General features: G+C 44.0%; 1 protein-coding gene across 2 annotated transcripts in view; it reads right to left on the minus strand.

The window, feature by feature from the left end:
- LOC137426852 (ubiquitin carboxyl-terminal hydrolase 36) overlaps positions 1-21,024 on the minus strand; it is a 50,988-nt gene that overhangs the window by 1,628 nt on the left and 28,336 nt on the right. The window contains exons 9-18 of one of the 2 annotated variants that reach the window (XR_013623608.1): positions 16,395-16,506; positions 16,022-16,162; positions 13,792-13,892; positions 12,417-12,810; positions 12,123-12,235; positions 11,072-11,698; positions 10,808-10,960; positions 7,084-7,387; positions 6,636-6,806; positions 5,602-5,717 (exon numbers count right to left, since the gene is read on the minus strand). Coding sequence is in view for 1 of the 2 variants with exons in the window: in XM_068115810.2 (XP_067971911.2) it covers positions 5,602-5,717; positions 6,636-6,806; positions 7,074-7,387; positions 10,808-10,960; positions 11,072-11,698; positions 12,123-12,235; positions 12,417-12,810; positions 13,792-13,892; positions 16,022-16,162; positions 16,395-16,506 (2,242 nt within the window). In the remaining variant the exon portion in view is untranslated. Of the gene's footprint in view, positions 1-5,601; positions 5,718-6,635; positions 6,807-7,073; positions 7,388-10,807; positions 10,961-11,071; positions 11,699-12,122; positions 12,236-12,416; positions 12,811-13,791; positions 13,893-16,021; positions 16,163-16,394; positions 16,507-21,024 lie in introns of both variants that reach the window. The other variant, XM_068115810.2, reaches the window with a different exon arrangement.

Below are 21,024 nucleotides of genomic sequence, written 5' to 3' on the forward strand. Positions count from 1 at the left end.
CCGTGTCCTACCTTTAGGCTTTGTTTTTCTCTCAGCGGTCCATTGATTGTGCTCCAATAACTTTCGTTCTCTGTTTTTCCCAGTCTCTTCACCCCATACTTCCTTGTTTAAAATCTCAACCTTTGAAATTTGAGTTAAGTTTAGTTTCCCTTCAATGTCAACTTGAATTATCTTGTTCAATATATCGCATATAAAACTAGAACGGCACTCGGTAAAGAGCAATTCCTCCGCCAGGCTGAATATATTACGCTTTGTATCCCACTGATAGGCCGGATCTGGATTCGGATCTAAACCAAAATGGAATCGGCTTGTTCTTCTCACCCAATAAACTCATCCACAAAGTTTTGTCACAACTCGTCCACAACTTTTTGAAATATTGTGCTATGTCATGTTTGGCGCCATCTCTCAATGGTGAAGAATCGGAACCATCGATTCTTCACCATTGAAGGCGGGAGGCGGGATAAGGAAGATCTTTGTCGGCGAGGTCACGTCTTTTCGAAGCTGTCCACGCTCTCACGCTTTTGAAGTTAAGTAATTGTTCACAATTGTGTTTTTGTCGAAACTATTTATCTTTCGGTGTGTGTACCTGTAGTGTGTCCTTAGGAAGATTCTCGATGTTAATTTTTCATACCTGTATAGAAAATCGTCGGTTAATTCGTGTCGCGTCTTTTGAGGCCTTGTACTTGGAGGCTACCGTGTCCTACCTTGAGGCTTTGTTTTTCTCTCAGCGGTCCGTCGATTGTGTTCCAATAACTTTTGTTCTCTGTTTTTCCCAGTCTCTTCACCCCATACTTCCTTGTTTAAAATCTCAACTCAAAAAAAAAAAAAAAAAAAAAAAAAAAAAAAACTTTTCCTTCTCTGTTCTTATTCGTTGTTCTTAATCGTTTATTCGTTGTTCTTATTCGTTCGTTTGTTCTTCAACCACGTGTTTCACCCCCATTTCCCCAGATAGTTTTCACTGTTAAACTTTAAAATGTTTAAACTTTCCCCTGAAGTACTGTATTCTGTCGTATATTATAACACCTTTTTCTTCTTCTTCTTTAAAAGGTTGCTTTTGACTTGATCACCAAATCTATTCATTCCAAAAAAAAATTCCATCTCTTACAGTGCCTCTTTCATACATTCCCTAAACTCACCTTCCCAACCCCCCCACCCCCCCCCCCCCCCCCCACCCCTCCAGCGTCCTTAAACGTATTTTTAACTCTAAGGTCACAAGAAACTCATTTTGCAATAAATGTTCATTTCCCATTAATCGTACAACACTTTCTAGAATCCAAACTCACCCCTCCCCTCCAAATACTCCCCATCACCCATCCCTTTCAAATCTCCCCTCTTGCCCCTTCCCTCCTAAACTCCCCCCTCACCCTTCCCCTCCTAGACCCCCCCTCACCCCTCCCCTTCAAATCTCCCCACCCTCATTTCTTCTCGATTTCCCCCCTCTCAACCCTCCTCCTCAAAGTGTCCTCCCCGCTTCTTCCCCCTTCCAACTCTCACCTCCATCTCCCCCAACCTTCTGCCTCGCTCTTCCCCCTCCTCAAATAACACCTCACTGTGCCTCACCCAATCACCATCAAACCTTTTGTCCGCCCCATCCTTCCCTTTCTCCGAGCTATTCTGAAATCTCTGACACACCTTCAACAGCTCTCCCTACCTCTTCCTCCTCTTCCACATCTTACCCTACCTCTCCCCCTCCTGTTCTGTATCCGATGCTCCCCCTTCCTCTTCTTTAACGGTATGGACCTCAAACATCCGGGGCCTTCGTTCAAACTTAACTGATCTCTCCATACAGGTTCCTTCTGACAAACCAGATGTGATCTGCTTAACAGAAGCTTTCCTCCTTCAGGATGTCTCTGATTCCTTAGTATCTCTCCCGGGTTACTCCCTCCTCCGGTATGATAGAACTGAGCCTCGTCCTGGAGGTGGGGTTGCTATCTTTATCAAAAACTCTCTTTCTCACTCGCCCTGCACTGCCCTCTCTCCACCTCACCCCCAGGAATACCTCTGGCTATGGCTTCCCCTTCACTCCCACCTCTTGTTCATATGTGTGTTATGCCGTCCACCAAACAGTGATGACTCCATCTACATCTCGCTGTCTGATAATATGGACCAACTTCTATCTACTCATCCCAAATCTCTCGTCCTCATATGTGGTGATTTCAATTGTCACCATGCCAGTTGGCTGGGTGTGGGTTCCTCTCTCACCAGCCATGGCTCCTCAGCAAAGTACTTCTGCGACTCAGTGGGACTGACACAATCTGTCAATTTCCCGACCCGGATCTCAGTCAACGGAGCATCTTCTCTTCTGGACTTGGTTATGACTAACTTCCCTGAAAATGTCTGCTGCTCTTCTTCTGCTCCATTCGGCTCATCTGATCATGTGCTTGTTAAAGTGGACATCTCTCTGACCATTCTCAGGAAGCCTCCTCAGCGTCGACGAGTCTGACATTTCACTCAGGCCAACTGGCACGGTCTTCAAGCAGCCATCAATCATCTGGACTGGTCTCCCATCTCTACCGCCTCTGACATCAACTCATCCTGGGAATTCTTCCAAAGTAAATTGTTCTCTCTCATGCACAGATTTATCCCATCTCTTCTTCAGTTGTCATACCCTCCCCCCCGTCCATGGTACACGGAATCTTGTGGTGAGGCTGTTGCCCAGAAACAACTTGCCTTCGTCTCCTGGAAAGCAAATGCAACGGAAGGAAATCTCATTTCCTTTCACAAAGCCCGGAACAAGTGTGTGACCACCCTCAAGAGAGCCAGGAAACAATATCTCTCCGTTCTCAAGACCGAACTCTCTTATCTGTCTCCCTCTTCCAAATCCTGGTGGCATCTGGTCAAATGTTTCTGGTGTTTGTTCCCCCTCCATCCCCTCCCTTACCTCAAACGGCTACAAAGCTGACTCCGTACGTGAAAAAGCTGAATGCCTCAACTCTGTGTTTGCCTCTAAATTTTGTGTCTCAAACCCATCCCTCTCTGTACCCACCGTATCCAGTCGTACCCAGCTGCTCCTGGACTCTGTGTCCTTTCCTCCTGACAAGGTGGAAAAGTTTCTGTCAACCCTCGACTGATTCTGCAACTGGACCTGACGGCATCAGCCCACGGGTCCTAAAATCCTGTTCTTCTGCTCTTTCACTCCCTCTCTCTGTTCTCTTCACCCTCTCTTTTGCTCAAGGTCATCTGCCATCTGCTTGGAAATCAGCCAACATCACCGCTTTACACAAAAAGGTGCAAAAACAGATCCTAGCAACTACAGACCAATCAGCCTTCTCCCAATTATCAGCAAAGTCATGGAATCCATCATTGCTTCGGATATGAAATCTTTCCTCTTCTCCAATGGCTTGATCTCTGATCATCAATTTGGTTTCAGACCAGGTCACTCTACTCTGGACATGCTGCTTCTGCTGTTTCAACAATGGATGGAGGTCCTCAATGCCAAACAGGAAATTAGAGCCGTCTCCCTTGGCATATCACATGCCTTCGATACGGTCTGGCACCCAGCTCTGCTCACCAAACTCTCCTCCTTTGGTATCCATGGAAATCTCCACGCATGGCTGGCGGACCTCCTCTCCAGTCGTAGTCAACGTGTGGCCCTGAATGGGTTTCTCTCATCTCCTCTTCCTGTTCAGGCTGGAGTTCCCCAAGGCAGTGTTCTGGGCCGTGTGCTTTTTCTGGTCTTCATCAATGATCTCTCCGACTCTCTTGAAAATCCTCTCTATCTCTTTGCTAATGACTCCACTCTCTGCCGCTCCATTCCTCATCCCTCAGATCGGCAGTCTGCAGCCTCGTCACTCTCTGCAGACCTGGACAAAATCACAGACTGGGCAAACAAGTGGAACATGTCTTTCAATCCTGACAAATCTCACACTCTTACGATGTTTCTCCGAAAAGACCGACTGGACAACCCTCCCATCCACTTTCTGAATAATCCTCTCCTAGAAGTTCTGTCACTCAAGCTTTTGGGTCTCACTATCTGCCATGATCTTTCCTGGGAAAACCACATTTCAAATCTGGCCTCCAAAGCCAGTCGCCGACTGGGCATCCTCCGTCGTGCGAAGTCCTTCCTTGGCACACCTGAGCTCCTCACCACATACAAGGCTTTCATCCGCAGCTCAATGGAGTACTGCTCTCCCCTCTGGGCTGGTGCTCCTGCCTCACACTTAGCTCGTCTTCACGCTGTTGAAACCAAAGCGTACAGAATCATTGGAATCTCCCGCGATGAAGCTACCTCCGAGGGCCTTTCACTTACTCACCGCAGGCAAGTTGGTGGTCTTTCTGTCTTCTACCGACTCCTCTCCGGCCTTGCTCCTCCAGCTCTCTCTGGGCTCTGTCCCCCAAATATTCCTACAGGTCGCACAAGATCTGCATGCAACCCTCTTATGGTTAAACTGCCAAAATCAAGACTCTCTGCTCACCTTCACTCCTTCATTCCTCTTTTCTCCCCCCTCTGGAACAAACTCCCTCACTCTCTTCAATCCCACTCCTCCCTCCAGGTCTTTAAAACAGCTGTTCACCACCATCTCTTATCTTCCCCCATCCAAAACCTTGATCTTTTCTACCCCCGCTAATTTCACCCCAAATCCACTTTTTTGAAATACCAACTTCTTTCCTGGAAGTCCTTGGTGTCCTTGTGTTTTATACTTCTCCCACCCCCCCCCCCCCCCTCCCATTACCACACCACCTCCCCCCAAGCCCTCTCCCTCCCACACATTCCCGATGTCCCTGCTCTCAAATGTTGTGTTTATGTGCTTCCCCTTCTCTCCCCATATTGTCTACCACTCCCCTTTTTATATACTTTGTTTGTTTGTCTGTTTGATTTGTTTGTGTGATAAATGTTAGCTCTTTCACGAGCCTCGATTCTGTATACAAAAAAACAAAAAACAAAACAAAAAAAAACATGCGTAAAAATGACAAAATCATCAGTCCTCTTCCTACAAACCACCTTCACTACCCCCACCCCTCTTCTCATTACTCCAAATGTCCACATAAACCGCCTATATATTTCTCCCCTTCCTGTCCTTCCATTTCTCCTATATTGCACTTGCTATGTGTACCCCGGTTTAGAATAGGTACACCGTATCCCTGCGCATCGTAAGAGGTGACCAAGGGTTGGCGTCAGGAAGGGCATCCGGCCATAAAAACATTGCCTCAAACAGGGAACCATGATTGTCATGGGGCCCGCAAGGCTAACCCCCGCTCTAGCGGGGAAAATGGCCTTAAAACGATCATTCATTATTCATTCATTCATTCATATTATGTGTATATATTTTTTTACAAATCAATTTTGCTTCATATCTCCTACCACTTTTGCTTGCATATCATGTAGAAAGCCCCATTAAGACTCCATAATCCCTGAAATTTTCAACATCACAGGCATTCCAAAATTATAGAAGGATAAGTGGAACATTTCGCTCAGGAAGCAGATCGTCTGAATGGCCATTATCCTCTGATGCAAGAAAAAGAAATGATATTTAACCTCTTCAAAAATCCAGACAAAATTAGAAAGCAATAAGGTAAGAAGGTTCGCAAACAGCAACTTCCCGCTATCGGAGATAAACTTAGGATCGAAAGTCTGACAAGGATGAGATTTCAGCACCTCACCTTTCCCTTATCATACTCCATGTCCCAATTGTCAAGCTTCCGTTGATGGCGTGCCTTCCGCGTTTCTGATTCTGCATCGAGGCTCAAGAGAGACCTCTCTCCATTCCAGGACAGCACTAGTAAGAATAGGATTAGGCATCATTTTCATCGAGGAACACAAGGGAAGCTTGCTGTTTAAGAATCTCTGACAAGTTTTCCTTCAACATGTTGTATGATAAAATCGAATGATCCTCAAAGTGTACCAAAATTACACAGCATGTGCAAAAGATTAAATAACTTAACAAGAAAGAGCAATTAGAGATTGCAGACCCTCGCCAAGACGTGTTTGTGTGGTTTTGTCCTTTGGTTCCTCTGTGTCTTATGGATCCTCTGTGTCTTATGGGTCCTCTGTGTCTTATGGGTCCTCTGTGTCTTATGGGTCCTCTGTGTCTTATGGGTCCTCTGTGTCTTATGGGTCCTCTGTGTCTTATGGGTCCTCTGTGTCTTATAGGTCCTCTGTGTCTTATGGGTCCTCTGTGTCTTATGGGTCCTCTGTGTCTTATGGGTCCTCTGTGTCTTATGGGTCCTCTGTGTCTTATGGGTCCTCTGTGTCTTATGGGTCCTCTGTGTTTTATGGGTCCTCTGTGTCTTATGGGTCCTCTGTGTCTTTTGGGTCCTCAGGGTCTTTTGGGTTATCGGGGTATTTTGGGTCATTGGGGTCTTTGGGTTCTAAGGGAACATAATGGATCTTAGGATTGTAAAGGGGTTGAAGGGCCTTATGTTTCCAAAGAATCTAATGTAATTAATACACATACTCACGTTCTGTGCGGACAAATAAATAAACAGACAAATGAACCCAAATGCAATGCCCTCTCATCTGGCAAGGGTAATAACAGGCATGTTCATCATTATGTAGCTTTGCAACCTTCGCAACTTGCAAGACAAGATGGTATTTGGGCTTGCCATGTGAATCTGCAAACCTAAAGTTACCAGGAAAAGCAATGCTTATCAAGCTATCTCAGCAACCGTCATCAAAGGTAGGGACATGAACACACCCTCAGCCCCGTAGGCTTTGTCATCCTTGTATTTCAGAAGGTTAGACACCACGTCGTTAGCACGCTCTCTCCGTTCTGTTGCTCCAGCATCTATAGGCCCCATGCCATGTTGTCCACTCACAATGCCGTTCACAACATGTCGGTCCCAGCGCACGCTCGGCACTGTGGAGGCTGTGATAGAAATCATGCAAGGGCAACAAGTTCGAGTGCATCCTGAAAATGAGGCCCAATGCATGAGCTAAACATTTCCCCCTCAACCATCAAAGGCTAGCAAGAATAACAAATCAAGTCGAATGGAGACTTGATCCAGCATCATAGAAAGACCCTAGAATACTCTGAGGGCCATGACACAACTTGAAAAAGGAACAACATGAGAACCCCCAAGATATGTATACAAGCAAACGGCAAAATATCAGTGATCGAGATGCAAGACCGTACCGGATCTTACAGGCGTGCCGAATGAAGGGACGTTGATGGAATCCTCCACAATTTCTTCATTTGATGTCCCATTCAGAGTCTCCGAGTCAGCTTGATGACCACTGGGCCAAAATTGCTTGGAGTTCCCATTTTCTTCTTTCTTCCAAATTGGCAGGCTCGAATCAATTATTTCTCCTGCCACCACCTCTTTTTTGCTCCTCTGCTTCTTCTTTGTCCTTTCTTGAGAATCATAATCATTGTGTTCAGTTCTCTTCCTTTTCTTGCATTTCTTCTTAAACTGGGGTGTCTTTTGCAATGCAATACCAAATGGAGTTCTGAATGGGAACAGGAAGTAAAAATCCATTGTTGTTTGTAACTCAAACATGAGCAGGAAGGAATAAACTGTATACAATAGTGATAATAAATGCAGCATTCAACCTTGGCTTCAATTAAATTAATTAATTAATTAATAAACCACACTCAATTCCTCAATATGTACTGAAGGATCGTTTCAAATAAAGTTGATACTGAGTGATAAAGAATAGTCAGACAGGTTGGTGCATAGGTAACATACTTACCTTTGAGCTGGCAAGTCTGGGTTCGATTTCTGACACAACTAGAAACCGACACCCTGGTGCTTTGCAGGCATGGTGTTGCATTAATGAGCACACTGTCTGTTAGATGGGAAGTTACGACACGTTTCAAATGCTGCTGGTATTCGCTGGTAGACATTAAACATCCCAGGGTGTCTTTCGCACGAATATGCCCTTGTGTTCGGCACCAGAGTAAAATTTCTGCCCTGACCACGCTTACGGTCAAGCAATGCAATTGCTTGTATTTTCTCAAGTTGTATTACCTCGTCACCATTGACTTGTCAAAATCACTACTTCACACAGATAAATATGTACTTTCAAAATGTCATAACTTAAAAGGGGCAATTGGAGGACTATGAAACCAATGTAGAACTGACAATGCTTGAAAATCTCAGCAAGATCCACTTGCTCTATTTGTGGTAACAAACAATATGGAGGCGACAGTTTATCGTAATGCGCACACATCTAAGGAGGTTTTAAAGCTTGCTCATTGGGGTGGGGATGGGGGTGTGGGGGCAGGGGAGAGACAAAAAAACAAACTGTCATGTGCAAATACTTTCCTCACAGTAAATCACCCTGCACTGTACAACCGCAGGCCGCAGCAGTCAGTACATAAAGATCTCGCACTTTGGGACATGTCTATTGGGGGTCAAGCATTTTGTGTCAAAATAGTTGTAAAAAAAAACAAAAAAAAACTATGAATTGAAAACTGGGAAAAACAGGTTTTGATTGGGATGAATTGGAAAGTGGAAACTAGGTACAATCTTTTTATACAATAAAAACCCCTCGTTAACCCCACCCAAATCCCTCCTCCGTTCAATTTTCCCGTTTTCCCCTCCTTGGAGTTTCCTTCTGAATCCAACTTGTCCACCCCATGCATCCCCTGTGTCCAACTTGTCCACCACGTGTATGTGTGTTTTGCATCCTGTTTTTGTCTGTTACGTCCTGATCCGTTCAGTGTAATAGCTGTTCCACCAGCCTCGACTATGAATACAAAAAAAAAAATTCAAACACACCGAGCGAGAAACTACATCTTGACATATTCGCAATAAGTCTTGGGGTCACGCATGGGTTACATTGATGTGATCCCACCTACCCAGGGATTTGCAAAAAGGTCCGGGAGCTCCAGACAGGCTCCGCGGGCATGACCCCACTTGCCCCTTCCACCTCCGGGACCCACAAAGATAAATTAATCATAAAATAATAATAAACTAGAGCAATGCGTCTGTGTTGCCAATATGCCTCCGCATTGTCCCACAACGGATAGATGCCCTCATTCACTGTCCTAAAATAAACAAGTTTGATTTAAATCCCTTCAGCTGTTTTCAAGTATCACATTTCCACCAACCATGACAGGTTTCACATCGATCAGTGAAGTGGTTTCAGAGAATGGATGTTTTTAATATTGGTTTTCAAGCTAATATGGCTGCCACCACATGACATATGACTTTAAAATGTACACTCTGCATATGTATGGGGAAGGGATCACATTTGTGAAGTTTCCTTTTAATTGGATAAGGTTCGTTTTTCTATCCAAGATGGCTGCCAAACCACATGACCTATGACATCATCATTTTCAAACTATATGCAACAATGGTGTTAGGTGATATTTGTAAAATTTCGCATCAATAGGGTAAGCATTTTCAGAGATATAACTATTTAATATTTTCCTTCCATCCAATATGGCTGCCACACCATGTGACCAATGATGTTTTGTGATCATCCTTTAATCGCCATGTATAGTCAATGACACACGTAAAATTTCGAGTCAATTATTGATTTGGTGGTTTGGGAGAAGATGTTTTTACACACCTTTATTTAACTTCATCTGAATTTTGTTTGTCCCATTTCAAATCTTTGAGACATTCGTTTTCTAGGTTCCATACATCCTAGAGAGCTGAAATTTGGCCCACGGTTCTCCTTCCTGGTACATTTTTATCTATCAAAATGTAATTGTAAAAATTAAAAATTAAAAATTACATTAAAAAAAAAAAAGGTTTCAAACTTATAAATAAAAGTGTGTAGCCCTAAAACATGTTTTTTCGTTTACTTGTTTTAAGGTTTTAGGTTATCCAAAATGAATTTTACTATCCAAAATGGCTGCCAAACCATGTGACCTATGATGTCACAAATTTAATATTTCAATACAAATGGGTCATAGATCATGTGCATGCAATTTCAGATTTTTAGGCTAAGGAATTTGATTTAAACATTTTTGGCTGGTATACCACTTCACCTATAATGCCATTATTATCATGCTTTTGTTCCCCATTGGGAGTACTTGACAATGTGCCAGGTTTAAATTTTTTCCATTTAGCGGTTTCCGAGAAATAAGTTTTTTGCGTTTAATCTAGATGGCTGCCATACCACGTGACCTATGATGTCACAATCATCATAAAAACATTCTGCATGGGTGTCACTCCTACCCTGAAAGTTTTGTCTCAATCTGACATGTGGTTGCTGAGAAAAACGAGGTTTAGCCCGTCCGGATGGACAACCCGAAAACATAATGCCTCATGCCACCTTCGGGGGGCAGAGGCATAACAAACAATCATAGGTATGACACCTCCACAAATGAAACCTCTGTCTTAGACTGTATATGCATACACGTAGCACGATCAGTTTCAGTGTTTAAACAGCTTCAGCTTAGCATTGCTTGCAGAACATTGAAGTGGGAAGACCGAGCCAATCCATCATCGGCTTCCAAGTATCCCACAGCACGACTTAGGGCCTGGCAGGATAGCCTAGACTCCAAGAAGTATGCACACTCACCTCTAAGCTGTGAGTGGGTTTCAATCCAGACCCAGCTATAAAATGTCATCCTGGTATTTCGTATGCAGGCCAAGGCATCAATATGTGTGCCATGCATCGGAAGGACGTTTAACTGGATAGCCTGTCTGCTGACATTAATTCGTGGACCTTAAAGATCCCACGATGTCCTATGTGAAGAGTAGGTGAGCTATCGCTGCACCCTAAACAAATTCGAAATTTGTGACCGAACCTACAGGGTGCACTGCATCAGCAGTACAGTTGTGCCCATAGCAAGTTATACTAGCTGCAGCCATGTGCTGCATATGAAAGAAGAAGAAGAAAAGAAGAAGAAGCATGACACTAATGTACCATTTGATTGCACAAACTGGTCGAGTCAGAAGTGGGACTTACAGCAAGTCGCTAGAGACATCTCCACGTCCTGCGGCACCATTGGAGTTTTCCGTCAAACTACTGTCTCTCCATATATCATTCCGTGCTTTCTTCTGCCTGATCTTCAGATGCTCCCTTGATGATGGATCTTGCAACGGCTCACTCATGTCGATGCTGTTCGATAAAGATAAGATTTGATCAAAACAATCTTAGTCCATAGGGAAAAAAAGAAATAAATAACTAAAGCGTCGATCAATCCCGGATGTGAAGCATGTATAGCAATACCTCTCAGCTCTGTTATTTGGGAAGATTTCACCATTCGCTTTCACCTCAACCAGTTCTGTATCACCATCCGTCAAACAGCTTATCGGAACGCTTTTCTCTGCATGCTCTTCACTCGTCAAAAGGGTAGTCTTTTTGCGTGTTTTCTCACGATCATGAAACACTTCCTTTGTAAATGTCTGACTCATGGTAGCTTCACGAGCAAAATGTGCATCTCGCGTGACTTGCCATTGCTCTTGGAAAATGGCTCTCCCGGTCTGAGCCAAGTTTGGACTCAAAATCCGCGCACGTTTGCACCACTGTCTGCCTGTATTCTTTAATTCTTTCTCTTTCCATATTTCATTTGCTTTTTGCCTCGTGTTGCTATCAAATGTAATCTCCCATTGACGCTCATTGCAGTTCGCTTGCTTCTCTTCTTTTCCATTAAGAATATTTGTATCTGTGCAACACAATTTTATTGCATTCTGCCTTTTCGCCTTCTTTCTCTCAATAATCCTGGTGATTTCCCACTTCGCACTTTCAGGCAAAGCACAGCTCTTCTGCCTGGACTGGATTGCTGAGGAAACGCCAGAAGGTCGACATGGAGACAAAAACTCCCAATCAATCTTCCTTGGATACCTCGAGTCCTTGCTGTCGATAAAACATACGACGGGAGATCAAAGGGAGGGTGCAGAAAACTTGTGAAAAAGCGTATAAACAGCAGGAACTTACGCGACAACAGACATGAGTTACAAAACACTGCGTCATGTAAACCGAACATTCCAGGCCGGATGATGTTCAAATAAATGGGTGAAACAAAAATGATCACTTTTTTGTTCTTCTTTATCATCATTGTTGGCAGTATACCCACTGAAGATATTTATATTACCAATCGCCAAACACAATTCACAAATTTCATTTAATACCGACAGTTGAAGCATAAATTTGCTTACTTTATTGAAACTATGGCTTTCAAAATTTTAATCAACTACTTACAAATTATGCAGTAAATAAATACATAAATGTCCACAAATGTTTTAGGAAACTCAATATTTATTCGGTCAGTCAGACATACCACTTTGGATTTCGGACAGGACGGCACACATGCCACTCAACACAATCCACTGTAGCTATACGATCTGCCCGATACTGCTCCACATTCCAGCCCGGCGCGGTATTTGACCGAATCTGGAAAAAAAAAAAAATTAAATGAAAAATCAAAGGTCAATGACCAGGAAAGTGGTTGAGGAACGATTTTGCGATGGATGACATTCATGAAGATATATAGTCATATCTTCTGCCTTTCAGGTGCAATATAAACAGTAAATAACACAACATTGGTAATCATGCATTTTCAACATTGGGCTACCATTTTTGGGTGAGGCAGTGTTGAGCAGTTATTCAAGGTGGCCAACTGAGTGCCTTTTGTTGAATTGCAGGACGTCCGGTAACCACAGTCTCTGCCATTGTTCAAGACTTGTGAAACATGCTCCTTTCCCTCGGGCTTGTGAACCATGACTGGGACTTCCTTGCCACTTGTAGGCTTCGTTTCTAAAGGCAAGACTGCCTGGATGTCCGGTATAGTGAGTGCTGAAGACTTGGTTGGCTTGGGGCTTGCAATGGGGTTAGACAGTGGCACAATTCCAGCCTTCGACACTTGGGAGGCCACAGCGTTGAATGGAGAAGCGTGAGTGGTGGTGGCTGAGGGCTGCAACACTGGTTTGGTGCCACATGGATCTGCTGCCTTTTTACTGCTCGAGTCTCTGCATATGTCAAAAGGAAAAATGAGGGGAGGAAAGTACTATACAACAAATGCAAAAATCCCATAAATCAACTTTGCTTCGCTATCATGAATATCTAATGGAAACATGAAACCAAAGAACACCAAAAAATGAAATTGCAGTTCCACGAACATCCCTTCAAAGGACGACCGAGTCATTGACACAAGGCTCCTGACCGAAAAGCATTAGGATGACAATTTATCGAGTTAGGCATCTAAGTCAAACTAGACAGCGCAAAAGGCAAGCACGCAACCTCTGCGCTATCCTGCCGGCCCATATATCTCATTACTCTAACCAAAATTTCACATCATAGTGCAAATTGTTGTTTTGTTCACATTCAATCTTCTCTATGTAAATGTGTATCATATAGTGCTGCCTGGTAGGAGAGAGTATTACAAGCATGCCATTCTGGGAGAATTATCCCATCCGCAATTCTGGTGGAAATATCCCGTCCATAAGGACGGGTTCTTCACTATAGGTCGGGAAATTCGCTAGTTTCTTCACTAGTTCTAATCACTATTGCCATCACAATCCTGATGTCTGTCTTTGTCTCTATTTCCTTGGAATCCCTAAATCCAACCCTTATGTCATCGTCACACGCAGGTTTGCCTACATCTGCTCCAGGGCTCCCCCAATTCCATGTCTCTCCACCCCATGTCCTATCCCTCTTTGCTTCCTTCACTCCCTGACCGTCCCTGCAAGATGTTCACTTCTACTCAGTTGTTGGAGTTTCCCCTTATTCATTTTATTCCATTCCACTCTGCTCTAGCTTTCCTACAAGCCTCACCCATGTATACAAAAATAAACAAATAAATACAAGGATTCTAAAATTCCTTTTGAAAATATTTCATTTCCAACTTTCATTCATAAAGGTTTGCATATATGGATTTCCTGTAATAATCAAATAGTAGGCAAAAGGTTACAACACAAAGTCTGCTGGAAATATTGGTGAGTAGGACAGACCTGATGTAAAATAAAACATATGCCTGCTGGCCCAGGACTTTGCCAATTCCAGTCTGACAGACCCACGAATCGTTCATTCCATACCACATCCCGTTGCTGGCCTGCAAGGAAGTACACAGAATGGCCAGCATTGTTATTACAAAAACACAGCATTAAAGAACAATTCATCGGTTTCACGTTGGAGCCTCACCAAACTGGCACAGCTTGACAATTACGCAGCTCAAAGTCCGACCACATATGAACCCCTGAGAAGTAAATCAAGCTACAACACATGCTAGGACATTTGATAAAAAAAGGATCCAAAGTTCAGATTCCCATTTAGAATGCCAATCATCTCCCACTGAACAAAGATAAGAATGAACTTCAAATATTTTGTTCAGAACTGCCATTAACACAAAAGGTGTACTGACCTTGAATGATTACTTTTGTGCGGTTAAGTCAGTTTGGCTTAGGATGCGGGATATACGAATTTGCAGTCGACCTGCCGACCTCTGGACAATGATGCTGTGTATGTATGTATATTATATATATATATATATATATATATATATATATATATATATATATATATATATATATAGCCGCATACCATTCTGAGATGAGATTCCGACCTCTAGAAATATGCTTAGAAATAGTTTTGATGCCATTTTTTGTTAAAAGTTATCGACCCGGTTGACCTGAAGTTGACAAAGTATCACAATTGCCAAGGCTTCAGATCGACCCAGGTGACATGAACACAAACCTTCAGACCAATCAGTTGGTGAGTATTTTGCGAGTTAAATGCTTTCAGAGATATTTGCATTTTTCTTCTGAATTTTCTTCACAATTTCCTATTATGTTTGATCTTAACAACAACACAATTCATGAAATGGCAAGTATTTTGTCTCTGTCTCTTTGGTTTTTGAAAGCATACAGACAGGCCATTTTTGAAAAAACTTAATATTTGACCATGAAGGACCATGAAGGTCAAATGCCACGATGTCAAGCAGGTCAATCTGAAACCTTGGACCATGACAACATGGTTGACAACATAAAAATTGCCATCAAAAGTCTTTTTCAGGGTTTTGCCCGGTCGACTGCGTCTCAGTCTGATTTGAAAGCCAAAATGAGATTTTCAACAGGAAAGAGCGAAACGAGACGACTGGACAACAAATTTAACGGTCACTAAGATCTACATGCATGGTCAACCTTTGTCCAACGCGGGAGATATGTCCCTGAAAACCTCGCATTCGGCAAAATTTGCGTTCGAGAAGTCTGGAATATACGTATGTAATACTAAAAATCGGGGAACTTTCCATCTTGCCAACACAAGTACAGGCGAACACGTTTTTTGTTTAATATAAACTTCATAATGAATGCTGTACTGTACATATATTAACTAAACAAATAATAAAACACTAAATATCAATAATGTACTACATTGAAAGAGTACAATTAAAAAAAAAAAAATAGCCCCAAAGGGGACTGAGGGCTTTTTCCCCATGGTTTCTGAGAAGATTTTAAAGTACATTACCTGAATTTGAGGTGAAACCACTCTTTTCAGCCGCTTCAGTAGGGAGCGGATCCAGATGGGGAGCATAACCCCACGAGACCTCAATGTTCTGATGTATCGTACCAAATTTGGTCCGTATCGGTCATGGAGTTTGTGAGGAAAATATGTTTTAGTGAATATGAGGGAATAGGGGAGGGAGCCGGTGGCCCCCTTTCCAGGGGAGGTACGGGCATGGGGAGCACAACTTAAGGTTAGGGCATGGTTCCGATGCTTCCTGGTGAGTTTGGTCTGGATCTGTCTGGTGGTTTCTGAGAAGAAGATTTTTGAATGAAATACTGTACCAATATTTGGGGCAAAACCACCCTTTAAACCCCTTTATAGGGGGTGCATCCTGATGGGGAGCATAACCCCATGAGATCATGCTGTCCTGATGAATCATACCAAATTTGGTCCATAATCAGTCGGGTAGTTTGTGAGATGTTTTAGTCAAATGTTAACGGAGTACATATGTACAGATGTACATATGTATGTTCGGACGGACTGACAGACATATGGGTAGCCGTCCATATGGATGGCCAGATACCGGGACCTATTCTATGAGGGTATTTCAGAGAAATAAACTAAAAATGACTATTTTCTGACATGTAATTGGCAGAAAATGCTCCCCTTGGCCTGGCGGTACCAATTGGAAACAAAGAGCTCACACACAGCAGAAACTTGGCCAAATGGATCACTCACCTTAACATAGCTACAGTAATGTCCGCCACGGCAACTGGGACCTTCATGAACAAGGATGGCATATAGATGGTAAAAGATGGCCGGACCACGTGGCTGAGACATGTACGGACGCAGATTCAACATTTCAGCAAACCGAATGTTCTGTAATTGAAGAGGTCCATGTCATACAGGCAAAACGGAAGTCAAAAATTCAAACACGATTTCAATCCCAATGAGATTTAACAATGTCTGCTTGTAACCAGCCTTATCAATCATTTCACAAGCGTAAACTGATCACATGGTCAGCAAACCTGGAATCATTCGGGACCAACTCTCATTTAATGTCATGTAAAGACAGGTCTAGTACGACAAGCATCAAGATGAACAAAAGTACCTTTGAGATCTTTGCTATTTTGGAGCTGCAGAAACGCTTGAGTGTGAGAGTGAGAATGTTGGGTGCACGATGAACAGTCAGGGTTTTTGTTGCGGTCATCTTCCGCTTGCATCTGAAAATGATAATAAGCTCAACAAACAAGATCAAGTTTGGAAACGTTTTTTTTTTCATCAAATCAGTTAGGGGGGTTATAGGGACAACAACAAAAATAAAAACGCGAAGACATCAAACATGTCAATTCACTTTCATGACAAATGGCTCTCAAATAAGTTTCCAGTCATTAATAATTAAGCCTTGAACCCAAAAATTGACCCACAATCGCGACCATTGTAAAAACTCAGATGTATGGTCAAACAAGGAGAAAGTTCAGGCTGAAGTTCCCCAAGGCAGTGTTCTGGGCCCTCTGCTTTTTCTGGTCTTCATCAATGATCTCTCTGACTCTCTTGAAAATCCTCTCTATCTCTTTGCTGATGACTCCACTCTCTGCCGCTCCATTCCTCATCCCTCAGATCGGCAGTCTGCAGCCTCCTCACTCTCTGCAGACCTGGACAAAATCACAGACTGGGCAAACAAGTGGAACATGTCTTTCAATCCTGACAAATCTCACACTCTTACGATGTCTCCCCGAAAAGACCGACTGGACAACCCTCCCATCCACTTTCTGAATAATCCTCTCCAAGAAGTTCTGTCACTCAAGCTTTTGGGTCTCACTATCTGCCATGATCTTTCCTGGGAAAACCACATTTCAAAGCTGGCCTCCAAAGCCAGTCGCCGATTGGGCATCCTCCGTCATGCGAAGTCCTTCCTTGGCACACCTGAGCTCCTCACCACATACAAGGCTTTCATCCGCAGCTCAATGGAATACTGCTCTCCCCTCTGGGCTGGTGCTCCTGCCTCACACCTAGCTCGTCTTCACGCTGTTGAAACCAAAGCGTTCAGAATCATTAGAATCTCCCGCGATGACGCTATCTCCGAGGGCCTTTCACTTACTCACCGCAGGCAGGTTGGTGGTCTTTCCGTCTTCTACCGACTGTTCTCCGGCCTTGCTCCCCCAGCTCTCTCTGGGCTCTGTCCCTCAAATATTCCTACAGGTCGCACAAGATCTGCCTGCAACCCTCTTATGGTTAAACTGCCAAAATCAAGACTCTCTGCTCACCTTCACTCCTTCATTCCTCTTTTATCCCGCCTCTGGAACAAACTCCCTCACTCTCTTCAATCCCACTCCTTCCTCCAGGTCTTTAAAACGGCTGTTCACCACCATCTCTTATCTTTCCCAATCCAAAACCTTGATCTTTTCTACCCCCGCTAATTTCACCCCAAATCCACTTTTTTGAGGTGACTTTTGTCTTCTTTCCTGGAAGTCCTTGGTGTCCTTGCGTTTTATACCTATCCTGCCTCCCCCCGGGCCCTCTCCCTCCCACACATCTCCCGATGTCCCTGCTCTCAAATGTTGTGTTTGTGTGCTTCCTCCCCTTCTCTCCCCATCTTGTCGACCGCTCCCCTTTTTATATACAGTGAAACCTTGACTTACGAGTTTAATTCGTTCTGTGACCGAGCTCGTAACTCAATTTGCTCGTTTCTCAAATTAAATTTCCCCATTAAAATGAATTGAAATGCTATTAATCCGTTCCAGCCCCCCAAAAACCACACCAATTTTTTTTTAAATATATATATATAAATATCTCGCGCTTTATATTTCACCTGTATGCAGCATACAAGTTGGCAGGATGGCCTGGACTGGAGGTACGCACACTTGACTCTAAACTGTCCAGCCTGGGTTTGAATCCCGACCCAGCTATAACCTGTCATGTCGGTGTTTCACAGGCAGGGTGATTCATCAATGTGTGTACCGCTAAACTGGGCGCCCCGTTTGCGTCCCATTAGTTGTTGGATGTTAAGGATCTCACCGTGTCTTCCACAAAGAGAAGGCGAGCTATCGCCGGCACTCTGAACAAGTTGTGGCCTGGCATGCTCTTCTCCTCTGCCGTTATATACGTCCTCCTCGGCATCTTTTTCCAGAAGAGCCCTGTCTCGTCACAGTTGAAGATTTGCTGGGGGATGTATCCTTCGGCTTCTATCAGTTCGGCAAAAGTTATAATAAAATCTTCAGCTGCCTTCACATCCGAGCTTGCTGCCTCACCATGCCTGACGACGGAGTGAATGCCGGTCCTCTTCTTAAAATTATCAAACCATCCCCGACTGGCTTTGAATGACTCTTCCGATGCCTCGTCCATTGATGTTCCTGCCGTCTGCTGCACCAAATCCCCGTAAATGTCTCGTGCCTTCTCACAGATGATGCTTTCGGTCACGGTATCTCCTGCGAGCTGCTTCTCCGTCAACCACACAAACAACAACTTCTCCATCTCTTCATGGACAGAGGTCCGGAGCTTTGAAATAATCTTAACGCCCTTGACTGGCGTTATAGCCTTTATCGACTCCTTCTGCTTCAAAATCGTACATATCGTAGAAGTACTACGATCGTACTGCCTCGCCAAGTCGACAACACGCACACCTCGCTCATGTTTTTCGACGATTACGTGTTTTATATCCAAGCTCGCTCGCTCGTAACTCAGATCTCGGCTCGCATCACAAAGCAAAAAATCGACCGAGCGACGGCTCGTATCTCGGAAAACTCGTAAGTTGGTGCACTCGTAAGTCAAGGTTTCACTGTACTTTGTTTGCTTGTTTGTTTGATTTGTTTCTTTGATAAATGTTAGCTCTTTCACGAGCCTCGACTCTGTATACAAAAAAAAAAGAAAAAAATTCTTTCGGTCGAGGCAAATCTTGCATGCTCACTCTCTCTCTGGAAGGATCATCAAACAAACTCGCATATGTCCACAGTCAAACACAAAGAAGTTCATTCCTTCAAATTTCTGGGCCAGATCATCAGCTATGAGCTGTCCTTGTCAGACCACACACAATCAAAGTTTGGCCTCCACAGCCAGAAACACTGGGAATCCTCCATCATGCAAACTTTTTTTTTTGTATACAAGATCGAGGCTTGTGTAAGAGCCAATCACAAAAATCACACATCACAATCACAAAAAAGGGGGGGGGGGGGGGGAAGGGTGGGAGAGGTTAAAAAAAACACATGGACACAGCTAGGACTTCCAGGAAAGAAGTCGGTATTTCAAAAAAGTGGATCTGGGGTGAATTAACGGGGGTAGAAAAGAACAACGTTTTGGATGGGGGAAGATAAGAGATGGTGGTGAACAGTTGTTTTAAAGACCTGGAGGGAGGAGTGGGATTGAAGAGAGTGAGGGAGATTGTTCCAGAGGCGGGAGAAAAGAGGAATTAAAGAGTGAAGGTGAGCAGAGAGTCTTGATTTTGGCAATTCCACCAGAAGAGGGTTGGCGGCAGATCGTGTGTGACCTATAGGAATATTTGGGGGACAGAGCACAGATAGAGCTGGGGGAGCTAGGCCAGATAGGAGTCGGTAGAAGACAGAAAGACCACCTACCTGCCTGCGGTGAGTGAGTGAAAGGCCCTCACAATCAGCTTCATCGCGGGAGATTCCAATGATTCTGAAAGCTTTGGTTTCAACAGCGTGAAGCCGAGTCAGGTGTGTGGCAGGGGCACCAGCCCAGAGGGGAGAGAAGTATTCCATTGAGCTGCAGATGAAAGCCTTGTATGTGGTGAGGAGCTCAGGTGTGCCAAGGAAGGACTTTGCAAGAACGGAGGATGCCCAGTCGGCGACTGGCTTTGGATGCCAGCTTGGAAATGTGGTTTTCCCAGGAAAGATCATGGCAGATAGATAGTGAGACCCAAAAGCTTGAGTGACAGAACCTCTTGGAGAGGATTGTTGAGAAAGTAGATGGGAGGGTTGTCCAGTCGGTCTTTTCGGAGAGACATAGTGAGAGTGTGAGATTTGTCAGGATTGAAAGACATGTTCCACTTGTTTGACCAGTCTGTGATTTTGTCCAGGTCTGCAGAGAGCGAGGAGGCTGCAGACTGCTGATCTGAGGGATGAGGAATGGAGCAGCAGAGTGTGGAGTCATCAGCAAAAAGATAGAGAGGATTTTCCAGAGAGTCGGAGAGATCATTGATGAAAACCAGAAAAAGCACAGGGCCCAGAACACTGCCTTGGGGAACTCCAGTCTGAACAGGAAGGGGTTTTCGTGGTAAATCTGAGCGGCCCTTGATCTACACGACCTTTGGCCACAGAAGTACTGCTCTCTCATATAGGTAGGCACCTCTGCGTCACATATTACTCTGGACAATGTTGAATCCAAAGCTCTCAACATTATTGGCTTCTTCCACAAAGAAGCAGAAGAACAGAGTGTCACAAAATATTTAAAAGTGTCTGTTAGTTGGTGTATTGGTACAGTGCGATGTTGACGCTTAAAAGCCGACTATTTGATACGAAAGAAATTGTTTATTATATTGTACCCAGATATGACTCCGGGAGTTCACCGACCGTTCAGTTTAGACATCGATGGAGTAAAGAACCTTAAGGTTGGTTATGTGACACAGGGCCTGCTGCTTTCTCATCGTATAAAGATCATCACCTCTCTATTATCTTCTACTATTTCAACTCCCTGTCCCTCCCCATTCCCTACAGATCACATGCATTCACCATCAACTTCTTCCTGGTGGTATAACATGCAGGTTCGCTTCCTTTCTCCACTAT

Source organism: Myxine glutinosa, chromosome 5, assembly GCF_964187855.1.
Source record: "Myxine glutinosa chromosome 5, kmMyxGlut1.1, whole genome shotgun sequence".
Taxonomy (NCBI): domain Eukaryota; kingdom Metazoa; phylum Chordata; class Myxini; order Myxiniformes; family Myxinidae; genus Myxine; species Myxine glutinosa.